Below are 14525 nucleotides of genomic sequence, written 5' to 3' on the forward strand. Positions count from 1 at the left end.
TCCCCTTCTGCCAGTCTTAAAAATCACACTTCAAATGAAAAGGATGGTATTTGTTACTGGCTGCAAGGCTCAGCTGACCCCTCACAGACAGCCACCACTTCTTAAAGGATTTATGGGTGTTTCCACTGGTTTAAGTTTAATCTTTCTTAAACAAATATGCTATCTACTTTCAATCTACTGCATGAGCTAATCTTCAGATATGTCCAAAAATAATGTGTAATGCTTTTTTTTTTTTTTGGTTAGAGTTTCTCACTTCACTTTTCCACAGGTGATAGGACTTGGTACAAGGCTCTTTACTGCTGAGTCTTTATATGCTTTCTTAGTTCATGACTCACTTGAACACACTCTCTCTGATTAAGGGATGTTCACTCTGACATCTAATTAGCAGCAGGTCTCTGGATAAGGCTTGATTGTGCAAAGCTGGAAGAGCAGTATTCTTCAGTTCTTGGCCTGTCTTTTCCAGGATGCCATAAACAGTGTGCCCGTAGCAGTAGATTTTTCACAGTGGAAGAGATTATAGGAGGAAACTTTGGCTTTTACTTGAAGAAATGGAATACATATATTTCGGTTACTGCATTTCATTATGAGAGACGATACGTTTAATGAGCATACAAGTTCAGTGGTGTATTCCATAGGTATTATTGTTGTTGTTGTTTTCAGTAACCGAAGACCTATTCCAAAGCTCAGTTTAGGCCTTTTTTCCCGTGCCCGTGTCCAGAAGCTAAGGATTCATGTTTGTATCTGAAGTTTAGGTCTTACCACTGGGTTAGATAAGCAGTATCCCATGTCACCTTATGCTCTCGTAGTCATCTTCTGTTCCCGTGACAGAACATGGTATGTATGTACTGACTGTGGTACTTAGATGAGAGAATTGAGTGTCAGCTTTGAGTTAGTAGCTTAGCTGTGGGAGCTGTTCCATCATGCAGTGGAAGCAGAGTTACATGGGTGTTAGATTTCAGAGTTTGCTCATAAGGTAAATTCACAGTCAAGAATGATAATATGCAGTGTTGGAGATGGATTAACCGTCTTTCAGAAATCTAGCATAACCAGCATTTTCTCTATATTTGAAAGAAGGATTGTTTCTTTATTGGCACACCAGTTGGAGGAGCTCAGTTGTATGAGGGGCCCCAGTGTGTGAAAATATGGATTTTTTAAGCATGAGAATCACACCTGTGCAGTAAGGAGTTGGCCCTGAGACGTACCTGGTTTCAAATCACCCATCTCCCTGCATACTGACATTTGCTCTCATTGATTTGAATGATAAGTGAAACTACATACAGTATTTTGAAAACTTCACTGCTTGCTTTCTCTCTCTCCTGAGTACCCAGTATTGAATTTCTGTAAGTTAGTCCCCTGTGAGGCCGGTTTCTGATGAATGTATGGCCTAGGACCAAAGTACAAGTGGAGGCATGAATACCTTAAATTAAATACTTAAAAGTTATACACCAGACAAACAAACTGTTAAGTGAAATATGTTCCTTGTCAAATATACCTCTGTGTTCTTGAACTTGGTTTCAAACATAGAGTTCTCAGACTACTTGGAGCTCCATGCTGAAAGGTGGCTGCACGGAGAGGGTCCACCTTCTGGCCCGCCTCTCTTCCATTCCCAGTCCTGGCTCCGTATCCCCTCTTTGCTGCCTTCCTGCCTCCTCCCCCCATTCAGTGAGAGCCCTTGCCCTCTAGGTGAGCATCTCATCCCACATCTCCAAGCTCTCCTCATACCCCTTAGAGATGCCCACCTGTTAGCTGCCTGTGGTGTGTGTGTGGGAAGACAGGCCTGGGGAAGATGCTCATATATGCCCTGGAAGTGGCTTGGGTCTGATTAAAATTCATCTGGCCTTGAGAACTCCTTACCTGATGAGGAGGGATGCAGTCAGAAGAGGGCCAGGGCAGGGGTTCTCTGAAGTGTGGGCCTACTTAGGGTCCCTTAAGTTAAATTCATGTGATTTAAATTTGCAAGTGATGTGCTGCCACTGTTTAATCTGGTTTGTTAAAGAAAGTTAAGAAGCAAAAGTCATTGATGTTTCAAGAGCTCAAGTTGTTCTACTTGAAATTGTGTTCCTGGCATGTCCTACTTAGAATTTTTTACAAAGTTGTGATATTAAGATTGGCTTATTTCTATACCTCTTTTATTCTCTTATCTGGCTATTGATGGAGTAATAAAATTGTCTCAGAGGGAGGGAAAAAGTGCTGAATGACTCACCTCTAAGTAATTAAGAACCCAGCATAGGGAGCTTAGCTTGGTGCTCTGTGATGACCTGGGGTGGGGGGTGGGGGGTGGGAAAGAGTGGCCCACGAGGGAGGGGATATATGTATACCTATGGCTGGAGAAGGCAATGGCACCCCACTTCAGTACTGGAAAATCCCATGGACGGAGGAGCCTGGTGGGCTGCAGTCCGTGGGGTCGCTGAGAGTTGGACACGACTAAGCGACTTCGCTTTCACTTTTCACTTTCATGCATTGATTGGAGAAGGAAATGGCAACCCACTCCAGTGTTCTTGCCTGGAGAATCCCAGGGACGGCGGAGCCTGGTGGGCTGCCGTCTATGGGGTCGCACAGAGTCAGACACGACTGAAGCAACTTAGCAGCAGTTAGCAGCACGGGTGATTCACTTTGTTGTACAGCAGAAACTAACACAACATTGTAAAGCAGTTATACTTTAAAAAAAAAAAAAAAGCCCAGTTGTAACTAATTGTAGATAGTGTGGTTTTGGACACTGGAACAATCCTGCATTCCAGTTTTGCGGGTTTTCTGGTCAGTTTCAGGTTTTAGAAGCATTATAGAAAGCAGTTGAAGGAAGAGATAATAGAGGCAATGAATTACATGCCTCTGTAAATTCCATCACTGGTCTAGATTTCTGAGTGTATGTAGCTCATGTACATGTCAACTGTGAACTTGTATGAACTGGAAACATGCTCACAGGTAGTCTGGGAGGTGGGCTGTGAGATCAGGGCCTGAATATTACCTGCCCCCTGCTTTACCAGGGAGAACAGAGATAGGAATTGATAGGAGATGTGGCTTCTGCTCTGACAGTAAGAAACAGAAAGTTTGCTTAATTGTAAAATAAAGGGGTAGACTAAATATTGTCTAATGTTCCTCATAACTTTAAAATTCTGAAACTTTTTGAGAAACAAAGTTAGACTAGATTTGATGAAATTTACTCTTGTTGACTCTGAAAACAGCTGAGAACTTAAACAGTGTCACTTTCTGTGTTAAAATTGCTACATATGTCAACAGGAACAGTGAATTGATTGTCAGGTATAAAAAAAGTACTTTGTTTTGGGAGAATATGTTTTAGGTTTCTTATAATTTCTACTGATGGAAAGTCGATACTCATTTTCTTATGACAAACTCAAGGTACATACAGAAGTCACGTCTATGTGTGCCTGCTGGTGTCCTGTTGTTCTCAGTGAAAGTAAGATACAGAATTAGAATAAAATCATGCGTCTTTTTCCAAAAGACTAAGATAAACCGATGTTATTGAGATGCTTTTTTATCTTCTTTACGGATAAGATAAAGAGAAGAAATAGACCAGATGTCAAAACCTGGTTTTTTATTAAAAAAAGCAAAGTTTCAGCTCAGAACTATATTGCAAAAAGTTCTATACAGCTTTTTTGTGCATCTTATCACCAAGAGGCACTCTTTGTGTATCTGTAGAATTTATGTTTGGCCCAAAGGAAGCTGTTCTATCGATGGAGGATGTTCTGACCATTACGGCATACTTGGGTTGCTTCCCAACTCCAGCCTCCTAAATACTTAGTTAGAATACCCCCAGATCGCTTTGTATTTCCAACAGATTGATCATTAACCACTTCCTCCCCGCCCATTCTTTCTGATGGGTAGAGCAAGTCTTATGGCATTCAAATAAAGGACTGAACTCTTTGGCTTTAAAAGGTAGTTAGAAGAGGTTGACTCAAACTTTAAATTTTGAGCTGCCTGTGAGTATCTTTAAAATAAGAGATTCTGTAATAGATGCAAACTTCTGAATGAATCAAGTGTGAGCTGAGTTGTGATGCAATCTACTCATAGCTCTGGATTGTTTGAGATTCAGCTCAGCTCTTCAAATTGCCGTAGATAAAATAGGTAAGCAACAAGGATTTACTATATAGCACAGGGAATTATTAGAGAAGGAAATGGCAACCCACTCCAGTATTCTTGCCTAGAGAACTCCATGGACAAAGGAGCCTGGCAGACTACAGTCCATGGGGTCACAAAGAGTCAGACACAACTGAGTGACTAACATTACGCTACATTACAGGGAATTATTATATAACCAATATCTTATAATAACCTCGAATGGAATATAATCTGAAAAAATTAATCACTATGCCGGATACCTGAAGCTAACACTACAACTCTACTTCAGTTAAAAACAAACAAACCATGATTTGCTTTCTCTGCTGCCTTCCTGGGGGGTAGAGGTGGGGGGTGGGCAGGGAATATGCTGGCTTCCTTGTAGAGAGCCCAAATCCTGGAGCTGGTTGTTTCCCCTGCCCGTGGTTGGTTTACTTAGGGTATTATATGTTGATTTTCTTCTATCTTCTTTCAAACTGTCTGCTTTTTACCTTTCCTTTTGCTTAAAAAAATTCAGTATAGAAGGGGTACCATCTGCTTTATTTTATTCAAAACAGAAAAGGATAACTTACTCCTTTCGCATTTTGGTTATGAAAGCATGCAATCCTAGTTTTTTGCTTTATATATTTTTGTTTTTGACCTGCCTGTAGTAGATCTGCTCTTATTTGGTGATTTTTTTTTTAGAATCATGTTAACCTGCTCTTATGTGTTTATCACCAATTTCTATTAGTTCTAAAGAGACTGAACTTCCTCTAGGTCTGTTTGTGGCTAAATAGCAATACCAGTGTTCCTGTTAAGTCAATGGGCAGATTGTAGAGTCTACAGTTTGTAAGCCAAGGGAGTTATTTTTGATTCCAAGCCTTGGTAAGCTGACTCTTCCATTCCATTCCTTTCTCCAACCTAGGATGGTGATCGAGACATTTTTATCGATGGCGTTGTTGCTCGTAATAGAGCCTTGAATGGGGATCTGGTGGTCGTGAAGCTGCTTCCAGAGGAGCAGTGGAAGGTGAGTTAAGTTTTCCTCTTAACAGTAGAGACTTCTCAGGGCCTTTTGCATTCCATAGTGCATCAGCGAGACAGCATAAACTGATGCAGTCCCAGACCCCTCAGGCCCTCGTTGCCTCAGAAGCAGGCCACAGAACTCTTGGGACGTAGATTCATTGGATGGGCATACACCTAATGATTTGAGTTCTCCTTGTTCCCTCCCCTGTGCTGTCTTCCCTCTCACATGCTTTGCCTTGATTTCTGGTAATTTTTCAGGTAGAAGAAAAGCTTGCAGGGGACATTCAAACCTGATAACGTGTTATCCAACATGTAATGCTGGGAGGACTGGAAAGACAAGGTCACAGGGATGGTGGCAGTCTTCACACGCTCCTGCTGCCTTTCCTGTAAACCCAGGCAGTACATGTCTAGTTCTGTGATGTCCAGTTTGGTGGTTGGGCTTCCCTTGGCAGGCAAAAATAGACTATGTATTTTTATAAAGCAGATTTGATAGCAGATGAAAATGTTTTTAATATGAGAATATTCTGGGTTTTAGTTTCTGTCTACATCTGTCAATTGAAAAGGAAGATTTGCTTTTGTTTTGACTATTGTTTTAAATAAGGATCAGGCACCAGAATAATTCATAGCAGTTTCTTTTTAATTGTATAAAACTGGTAACATATATCTAAATATTAATTTTTCTTCCTAGTATGCTTTATATCACATCTTTTATTTTATTTGGCTCAGTTTATTGCCACTTGAGATTTTGGTGTCTTCTTCAGTGAGAGGTATTAAAGCAGAGTGATTAATAGAGTGGGCTTTTAGGCGAGGCTACTTGGGTTTGCAGCTCATCTTTGCCACTTGCCTGTATAACCTTGGGTGAGTTATATAACCTCTCTGTGCTTCAAATGCCTCATCTATAGATTGGGAATAATCATAGTACCTACTTCATACCTACTTCCTAGGTTTGTCATAGGATTAAATGTGAATATATGTAAACATCTTAGAATAATTCTTGACCCATGGTAGCAGCTCAAGTTTTTATTATTAATTTTTCCAGAAATGTGGGAAATACTACCTTTTCTCAGAGCTTTGTTGAGGCATAAATTAAATTCTTTTTTGTTATCTGATAGGGCTATAGTAATTGAGTAAGACCTATGTGTCAGGGATTTGTAGGGTGCATGGACATTAGTAATGATCCAGATGGACATAGTTGTTGCTCTTATAGAGTTTTTAGTCTGGTGGGGGTGGCAGCTAGAAAGAGACAGATACTACTCACACTTACATGAATTTAAGGATACTTGATTGACTGAAGTTAAGTGCAGAGGGTGAATTATGCTAGTCCAGATCTACCCCTCCACCCTGCCCCAGCTCTCATCCCTCTGCTGTGATGTGCTTAGTCGCTCAGTTGTGTCCGACGCTTTGCGACCCCCTGGACTGTAGCCCGCCAGGCTCCTCTGTCCATGGGGGTTCTGCAGACGAGGATACTGGAGTGGGTTGCTGTGCCCTCCTCCAGGGGAACTCCCATCCCTAGTTGCTGCCAGTTGTGCAGTCTCCTTCCTTGATTCCTTGAAAGCGCCAGCTAAGGGTTGGCTCCAGGTCCTAGGAATATAGACTGATTTAGGTCATTTCCTTTTTTCTTGAAAGCATCATCTAGCAGTGTTGACCAGGTTTGAGATGACAGGAAGAGTACATTACAGTCTGGTTCAACCAGAGGAAGTATTTCTAGAGGTCATTAGAGAGCTCTGTAGGCAGCTTTATAGCAAACAGGCAGCTGTATAGTAAAGGTAAACCAGAGAAGGAACAAGAAAGATGAAGTCTCCCAACTGTTCCATTCCTGGATGTTTACCTTAGAGGAATAAAGGTATTTGTTCATATAAAGATTTATATATGAAAGTTCATAGCAGCTTTTTTAGTGATAGCCCCAGACAGATTGGAAACCACCCAAATGTCCATAAGCACGTCAACCAATTTTGTTATATCCATTCAATGGAATACAACTTAGCTGGTAAAAAAAATAATAATAATAATAATATGGTATTGATCGATATATGTAATACTTAACATGCGTGAATCTCAAAATAGTTGTGATGGGTGAAAGAAGCTAGACAGTACCTGCTTTATGATTCCTTTATATGACTAGAAAATGCAGACTGATTTATAGTGACAAAAGGCAAATCATTGGTTGCCTGAAGTGGGAGCAGGAGGGATGGATTACCTTGGGGCCCCAAAGAGACTTTTGGGGGCTCTAGGCATGTTCATTTTCGTGATGGGATAGTTTCATAATTGTGTATGTTAAGACCAATCAATTTGTGTACTTTCAATATATGTAGTTTATTGAATGACCTGTAAAAAATCCTGAAAATGAAGAAACTAATGAATGAAATAAGATATTTGGACAAATGAGTCTGGAGCTTCAAGACCAGCTTGAAGCTTGAGATGTCAATTTGGGAATCATCAGCCATATAGTGAATGAGGTCACCTAGAGAGTGTAGCCAGAGAAGGCAGCTGAATACTGCATTTTGGGGAAAGCCAACATTTAGAGCTCAGCAGGAGGATCTTTAGAGGTCCTGGAGAGAGGACTCTGTTCCTGATAAAGTGGAGTGTGAACCATGATGGTTAAATTCCACCTCTGCCTGGTTTAGAGAAAAGGCTGCTGCATTCTGAGGGTGCAAGGGGCAGAGGTCTAAGTGAAATGGTATCAACACACTCAGGTGCTCATAGTCCATATAGCCTGCTTGAATCTGGGGAGGCATTTTTTAATCTACCTTGCTTGATGACTTTTTCAGCCCTCTTGCTGGCAAGAGAAAGCTTCATGGAAGAAGTCAATATACCTTTAGCCCTTAAGCATGGAGGAGGAAGATGTTTAGTGAAATCTGTTCTCAGGATTAAGCATAGGAAGCCAAGTCCGAAGAGGGGCAGAGTCAGGATCTTTTGAAGTCCTTTTAGCAGTCATTTGTGATGTTCCTTCTTTTGTATTTCCACAGTATAAAAATTGCTTTTCAGTTAGCAGTTGCTGTTGTTTAGTTGCTAAACACGTTGACTCTTTTGGGACTCCACTGATTGTAGCCCACCAGGCTCCTCTGTCCATGGGATTCTTCAGGCAAAAATACTGGAGTGGGTTGCCATTTCTTTCTCCAGGGGAATCTTCCTGACCCAGGGATCGAACCTGCATTTCTTGCCTTGCAGGCAGACTCTTTACCCCTGAGCCACCAGGGAAGCATGCACTTCTTCAAATGGTAGTGCTCCTTGTTTATCCTTTATGTTGTCCGCTTTTAATCTCTTTAATAGCAGTCTTGTAGTAAGAAATATTGCAGAGACTAGAGTGGACCGTGGCATCTTTCAAGTCAAAAGGCTTGAGTCCCTAAATCTTTAGGGACTTTAGGCTGAGTCCCTAAATCTTGGGTGCTAGGTATTGGCTGAGACCCCAGAAATTGTGCTAGAGCTTAATTGTAGAAAAGCCTCTGGTGATTTTCTTACCAATGCCTAAGACTTGTGAATCAGCACAGAAAGAGGAACTTTGGAGCTCTCTTGGCCCTGGAGGCTGCCTTCAGAGTTACTGGAAGGTAGGCCAGGCAGCTCATCAAGAATTACAGCAGTCACTGCCCCGTGTGGGAATGCTTTCTAGGCAGATGGGTAGAGGGGAGTCTGGAGAGGAGTGGTATTCATGAAGGTGGTTTTCAGAGCAAAGCTAAGAGTAGCTGTTTGAGAAAGATGAATGCAAGACTATCTCATTAGAATTGAGGCCAATCCTATAGGCCAGTACTTGTCTCTAAGCTGCAAATGATTCAGCCCAGGGATTTTGTTCAAGTGCAGATTCTAATTCAGTAGATCTGAAGTGGTGCCCCAAATTGTGCAAGGCTCCAGTCAACATTGGTGCTACTGGTTCTGGAACCACACTGAGTAACACGGCTATACTATGTGACTCAAGAGGGAAAAAGAAAGAAGTTAGGGAGCTGGGGCTGAACTCTCTGGATCTAGGATCTGAGACTTGATTGGCAGAAAGATAGCTGAGGGAAGAAATGTGAACCTTAACACCTTGTGGCTGGGCCATGACCTCCCCCTGGCACGCTGGATCCTTTATTAATGATATCCTTTTGAGCAGAGATTGGCATGGATACAGATAAAGGTCTAGACTGGCAAGGGTGCCCCTACCCTTGGAGTTGCTGCTTGAAGTAGAGTCGGGGCAATGACAGGGGGTCTGTCAGCCTGGGTATGTGTGTAGGCCCTCTTGGGCTTTCAGAAGATTTGAAGTGTAGAGGATGGCTCAGGGTTCCTTACTTGTTCCATTTCTTTGGAGTTCCTGAGGGTCTTCACAGCTGCTGCTTGACAACTGCTTTTTATATTAAAGTCAGCCCTGTCTGCCTACCAGTGTAGGAGACGCAAGAGACGCAGGTTTGACTCCTGGGTTAGGAAGATCCCCTGGAGTAAGAAATGGCAATCTGCTCCAGTATTCTTGCTTGGAAAATTCCAGGGACAGAAGCCTGGCCTCCAGTCCTTGGGGTTGCAAAAGGGTCAGACACAGCTGAACGACTGAGCACACACACACTAAGCGCAAGTATTTTACGACTTCCCCTCCTGAAGAGGGGAGCTCTGTTGGCCGTAGCCCACCTGCGACAGTTGTTGGTGACAGGGTCAAATGAGAGAGAAGAGAATATTCAGACTGTCATCAAGAACCCCTGACATGTAGAATATAAACATCTCACAGCATACTGGCCAATTGTATTACAGGTTTGTTAGTACAAAAGCATATTGTTATCAAAGGAATCTGTAGTCAATGGTGTGAGCAAATGCGAATTAATTGGATTATTCATCTTTGCTTCTTTATGCTTGTGTGCAAACCCCTCTTGGGTATGTAAACAACAGTTCTTTTCGCTGTAGTAGTAAATAGTCAATTTATTTCACAGCATGTTTTTTGGCAAAATAGATAGCTGTGAAAATATCAAGCTGTGGAGCAGTAATAAGAAATAATTTGCTCTTATATAACAGTTTTAATTTCAGAATTCCTGTATGCTTTTGGTATGTATCTGTATTTTTTATTACAGAAATCTGATGAAGGATAGTTGAGGCAAATGATAGTTTCTTCACTTTGTCAGCTGGGAAGTTTAGTGACTTGTTTGAGAACTTGGAGTTTTGGGAACCAAAGGAAACTCCGACATCTCTCTTGATGTAGCTTATTGCTTGTTGTTTTCCTTATGCTTGCTTTTTTTTTTTAAAGTGCAGGTGTGTATGTGGATTTTTATAGGCTGAGGGTCTGTAGCTTTCCTCAGGTTTTTAAGATGGATGGTCATATCCCCAAATGGGTAGAACCATTGATCTTGATGATTCTGCCTGGAACAGTGGAGGGTACCTGAAGGCTTCTCACCCTCCACCCATCCTGCCCTGTGCTAGACGCTGGAGGTACATGCTCGAACAGGTCACATGCCTTGCTCTTAAGATGCTCATAGGCTGGTTGGAAAAGGGATGGGAACCCTGTAGCATAGTTTGTATGATGGAGATGTTGTTGTGGGAGCACTAAGCTCTTGAGATAAATGGGGACGATTTCATAGAGGTTTCATTTGAACTATGGTTTGAAAGATGGGAATGGAGAAGGAGAGAGGTTTGGCTTTTTTCTCTGGGGGAGGGGCCGTGGAATGAGAATGACCTGGGCTGAGAATTAATTTGGTAGCAGAGGGCTGTGAAAATTTCCACTTCCAGGGAGGAACACATGAAGTAAGGCTCTGTCTTCCTGCCATGCAGTTGGCTAAGTGCTGCAGCCCCTCAACCAGCGCTCTTAGACACTGGGAAGAGGAGGGAATTCCTAACTGTTATCAAGATTTCCCCCCTCCAGGAAGACTAATGTCCTTAACCCCTCATTTACTGAAGCTCCCAGAATCTTGCTCTTTGCTCTGTAAATTCTTCTGATTGCCATTTATTTGATCTTTGCCTCTTCCATTTCCTTTCCTTTCCCCATCAAGTTCATCTTCCATAATCATAAACAACCTTGCCCTTTTTAAACTCTAATAAATTAATCCTCTTATTTTACTTCTCTTAATAATCTAATACAGTACATTGCAAATAAGTTTATATAAACTCTGTGGCTGCTGCTGCTTGCTAACGTTTTAGTATTGACTGTATACCAGAAATGTGTTTATTGCCTCACACCATTCTTGAGTCTGCCCGTTTGTCTATCTCAGTTTCGTAAATGGGAAACCTGAGGTTTAGCTTAAACATCTTACTAATTTAGGTAATGTATAACCAGGGAGTGATGGAGTTGAAATTGAGTCACATCTCTTCAATTCATGATTCCATTGTTTTTTGTTATTCCGTAGATACAAAGGAGAGAGTTATTTGATCTGTAGATATGACGGTGTCATAAAAATCAACATAAATCCAGAAAACAATAATACATACTTTAGCATAAGGCAATATCCTGAGTTACCATCATGGGTAAAGAATTGACTTTATCATTTGAGATGCCCAAAGGCCTAGTATTATTCTTACACGATAAAGAATTTAGGAACAGTTAATTAGAATTTGAGTGAGTTGAGTGTTTGTATCCTGAAACTAGAGAGATATGATAGTTGCCCAGGGCATTATGGAGGCAGGTGTTAGGAACGTATCTTACCAGACATCTGCCCTACATAGTAGATAAGAAACTGAGCGCGCTCACCCAGTTATAAAGTCAAACCAAGAGATACAACCCGTTGGACAAGAATAGAATCAAAGAGGTTACAGACACCGATGCCATTCTGGCTGTTGGCACCAAGTCTCAAATTCATGGGGCATGTGACACGGGTATTCTGAAGACAAGTAGGCATTTGTCGTGTAGGGAGTATGTCCTTCTGGGACTTTGGGACAGGGTTCTAATTCTAAAGATGCGGGGCCATCTTATTACGAGAAGACTGGTAGATGCAGCCACTAGGCTGGGAGTCAAGGATAGTGTATAATCCCTAAGCTAGGACAATTGGTTAGAGCAATACTGGGGACGAGAACCAACGCAGAAGACCAACCTTGAAAACCAGAATTCTGGGTCTTTTTTGACTGTACCAAAGGAGATTTGGGAGCCCAGAACTCAACTGTGGTATCTTGGATCTGGGAGTTGGGTTCAAGCTAAGTCCTCTATATAGGAGGAGCCAGGGTTGTTTAAGTATTAACTTCTTTGCTTGATTGGGAACTAGGGTGAGCAGAATAGTTGATGCAGCCATAGTGAGTGGCCCAGAGAAAATCAGAGTAAAGGAGGCTGATAAGAGCATATTACAATTAAATCAGATGAAACTGAAACAGAAGTTGACTGGCCAATGAGTCAGGGGTGGATTTCAAGTGAAATTTCTTCTTATTGGAACTTAGCCTCTTTATTCTTTTGTCTGAATATTTAAAATATAGTAAGATAGACTGAAATAGATTTGGTATATTGATGCCCCCTGGAAAACTATAATGTTACTCATTTATCACCTAGGTATTTGTTGAATACCTGTATTGTACTGAGAAAGTAGAGTGAGAATAAATCAACCAAGCACTTTGTTCAGTTCAGTTCAGTCGCTCAGTCATGTCCAACTCTTTGCGACCCCGTGAATCGCAGCACGCCAGGCCTCCCTGTCCATCACCAACTCCCGGAGTTCACTCAGACTCACGTCCATCGAGTCCGTGATGCCATCCAGCCATCTCATCCTTGGTCATCCCCTTCTCGTCCTGCCCCCAATCCCTCCCAGCATCAGAGTCTTTTCCAATGAGTCAACGCTTCTCATGAGGTGGCCAAAGGACTGGAGCTTCAGCTTTAGCATCATTCCTTCCAAAGAAATCCCAGGGCTGATCTCCTTCAGAATGGACTGGTTGGATCTCCTTGCAGTCCAAGGGACTCAAGAGTCTTCTCCAACACTACAGTTCAAAAGCATCAATTCTTTGGCGCTCAGCCTTCTTCACAGTCCAACTCTCACATCCATACATGACTACTGGAAAAACCATAGCCTTGACTAGACGGACCTTAGTCAGCAAAGTAATGTCTCTGCTTTTGAATATGCTATCTAGGTTGCTCATGACTTTTCTTCCAAGGAGTAAGCGCACTTTGTTAGCCAAGTCTAAATTTCTCTTGGGACAGGATTATTTCATTTAGTTTACAACAGAGCAAAGTTAATACATGAATTAAGAAGGATGGAAAAACAGGGACAATTATTTGATGTTTTCTAACATGTCTTTTGTACAGTTGAAATAAGAAAGAAAACTTATTTTTATTCAGAATGCTCATACTTCAACAACGAAATAATAGAAGTATAGATGGGTATTTTGGAAAAGATTGGCACAGAAAGAACTTGAGCTTGAAAGAATAAAGGAAGTGCTGATAGGAATAACTACTCTTGTTCTACATTAAACAAACAAAAAAAAAATCAAAGTGCACATTTAATCCCTAATTTTCAATGGCTGTTCCAAATCTTCTTATGGTCACATGAAATTGGTCTAGTACAGTAAATTGTTTCCTTTGACAACTAACTTTTCCTTCAAGTGATTGTTTTAAAGTTTTGTCTTCCAAGTTCTTCTTTAAATATGCACCTATCATACTAGATTATATTTAATCCAATCTCTTATATAACCACTATCATTTTGGATTGTTCTCAATTCCAGTGGAATTAGGATTTCTTAGAACTGTTTGGTTTCTTGGCTGGTGTGGCAGGCCCAAAAAAGACTTGGAAGGTACTTCATCTTGAAGGGCAAGGTCTCCGGAGCCTCCACCCATAACAGTATGGTAGGTAAGGTATATCTACTACCATGATCAGATTTTCCCCAAATTGTTATATATACAAACCTATTTTTAACGATCTTCTTTTCTTCTTCTTTATTGCCAGCTTTCGGATCAAATACTTCAGGTTCTTGCCTGCTTTAAACATGCCTTCACATCTCTATAATTCAAATTGAAATCTCTAAAATAAGAAATGTATCATTGAAGGATAGAATCGCTTATTTGTACTGGGAAACTCCCAATTAATATTTTAGGATTATTTGCTAGAAAACTAATTCACTCCTCCTTAGATCCATAGAGATGGTTTGGTGAATTCACATTCATTGTAAGGAATGAGTTAACATAGATGAAGTACTTAAAGCAATATCGGCACATTATAAATGCACAAGAAATGTCAGATATTATTATTCTTCTTTGAAACGAGGACTGAGGGTTATAGTTTGGCCAAGATCATGTAATGACTCAAGTTTACTATTCCTAGTTCTTGAATTTACCAGTGATAACATTTACTTATAGCAGACATAAAATGCTCCTACAAAGTGTTGACATAAAATGTTAGTATTTCAGTATACATTCCTTTGAGGAAATTGCTGGATAATTGGATGGTAGGCAAGATTATGCAATGACGTGGTTTATTTCTTACTCATGCCCTTTGCCCATCACTGTCATCTAGGGTTGTGTTTTGCCTGATCATCACTCCAGAGTCCAGGCTGAATGAAACAACTGCCGTCAGGAGGAGTCCTCTAAAGTGGCAGAA

The 14525-nt window shown here is 41.2% G+C and overlaps 1 protein-coding gene across 6 annotated transcripts in view; it reads left to right on the forward strand.

Annotated features, from left to right (window-relative positions):
* The window catches only part of DIS3L2 (DIS3 like 3'-5' exoribonuclease 2), a 358321-nt gene that overhangs the window by 65124 nt on the left and 278672 nt on the right, over positions 1–14525 (forward strand). For all 6 annotated transcript variants that reach the window (XR_011254705.1, XM_069578628.1, XM_069578629.1 and 3 more), the window contains one exon: positions 4979–5080. Coding sequence is in view for 5 of the 6 variants with exons in the window: in XM_069578628.1 (XP_069434729.1) it covers positions 4979–5080 (102 nt within the window). In the remaining variant the exon portion in view is untranslated. The remainder of the gene's footprint in view (positions 1–4978; positions 5081–14525) is intronic.

The sequence above is a fragment of the Ovis canadensis genome, chromosome 2 (genome assembly GCF_042477335.2).
Source record: "Ovis canadensis isolate MfBH-ARS-UI-01 breed Bighorn chromosome 2, ARS-UI_OviCan_v2, whole genome shotgun sequence".
Taxonomy (NCBI): domain Eukaryota; kingdom Metazoa; phylum Chordata; class Mammalia; order Artiodactyla; family Bovidae; genus Ovis; species Ovis canadensis.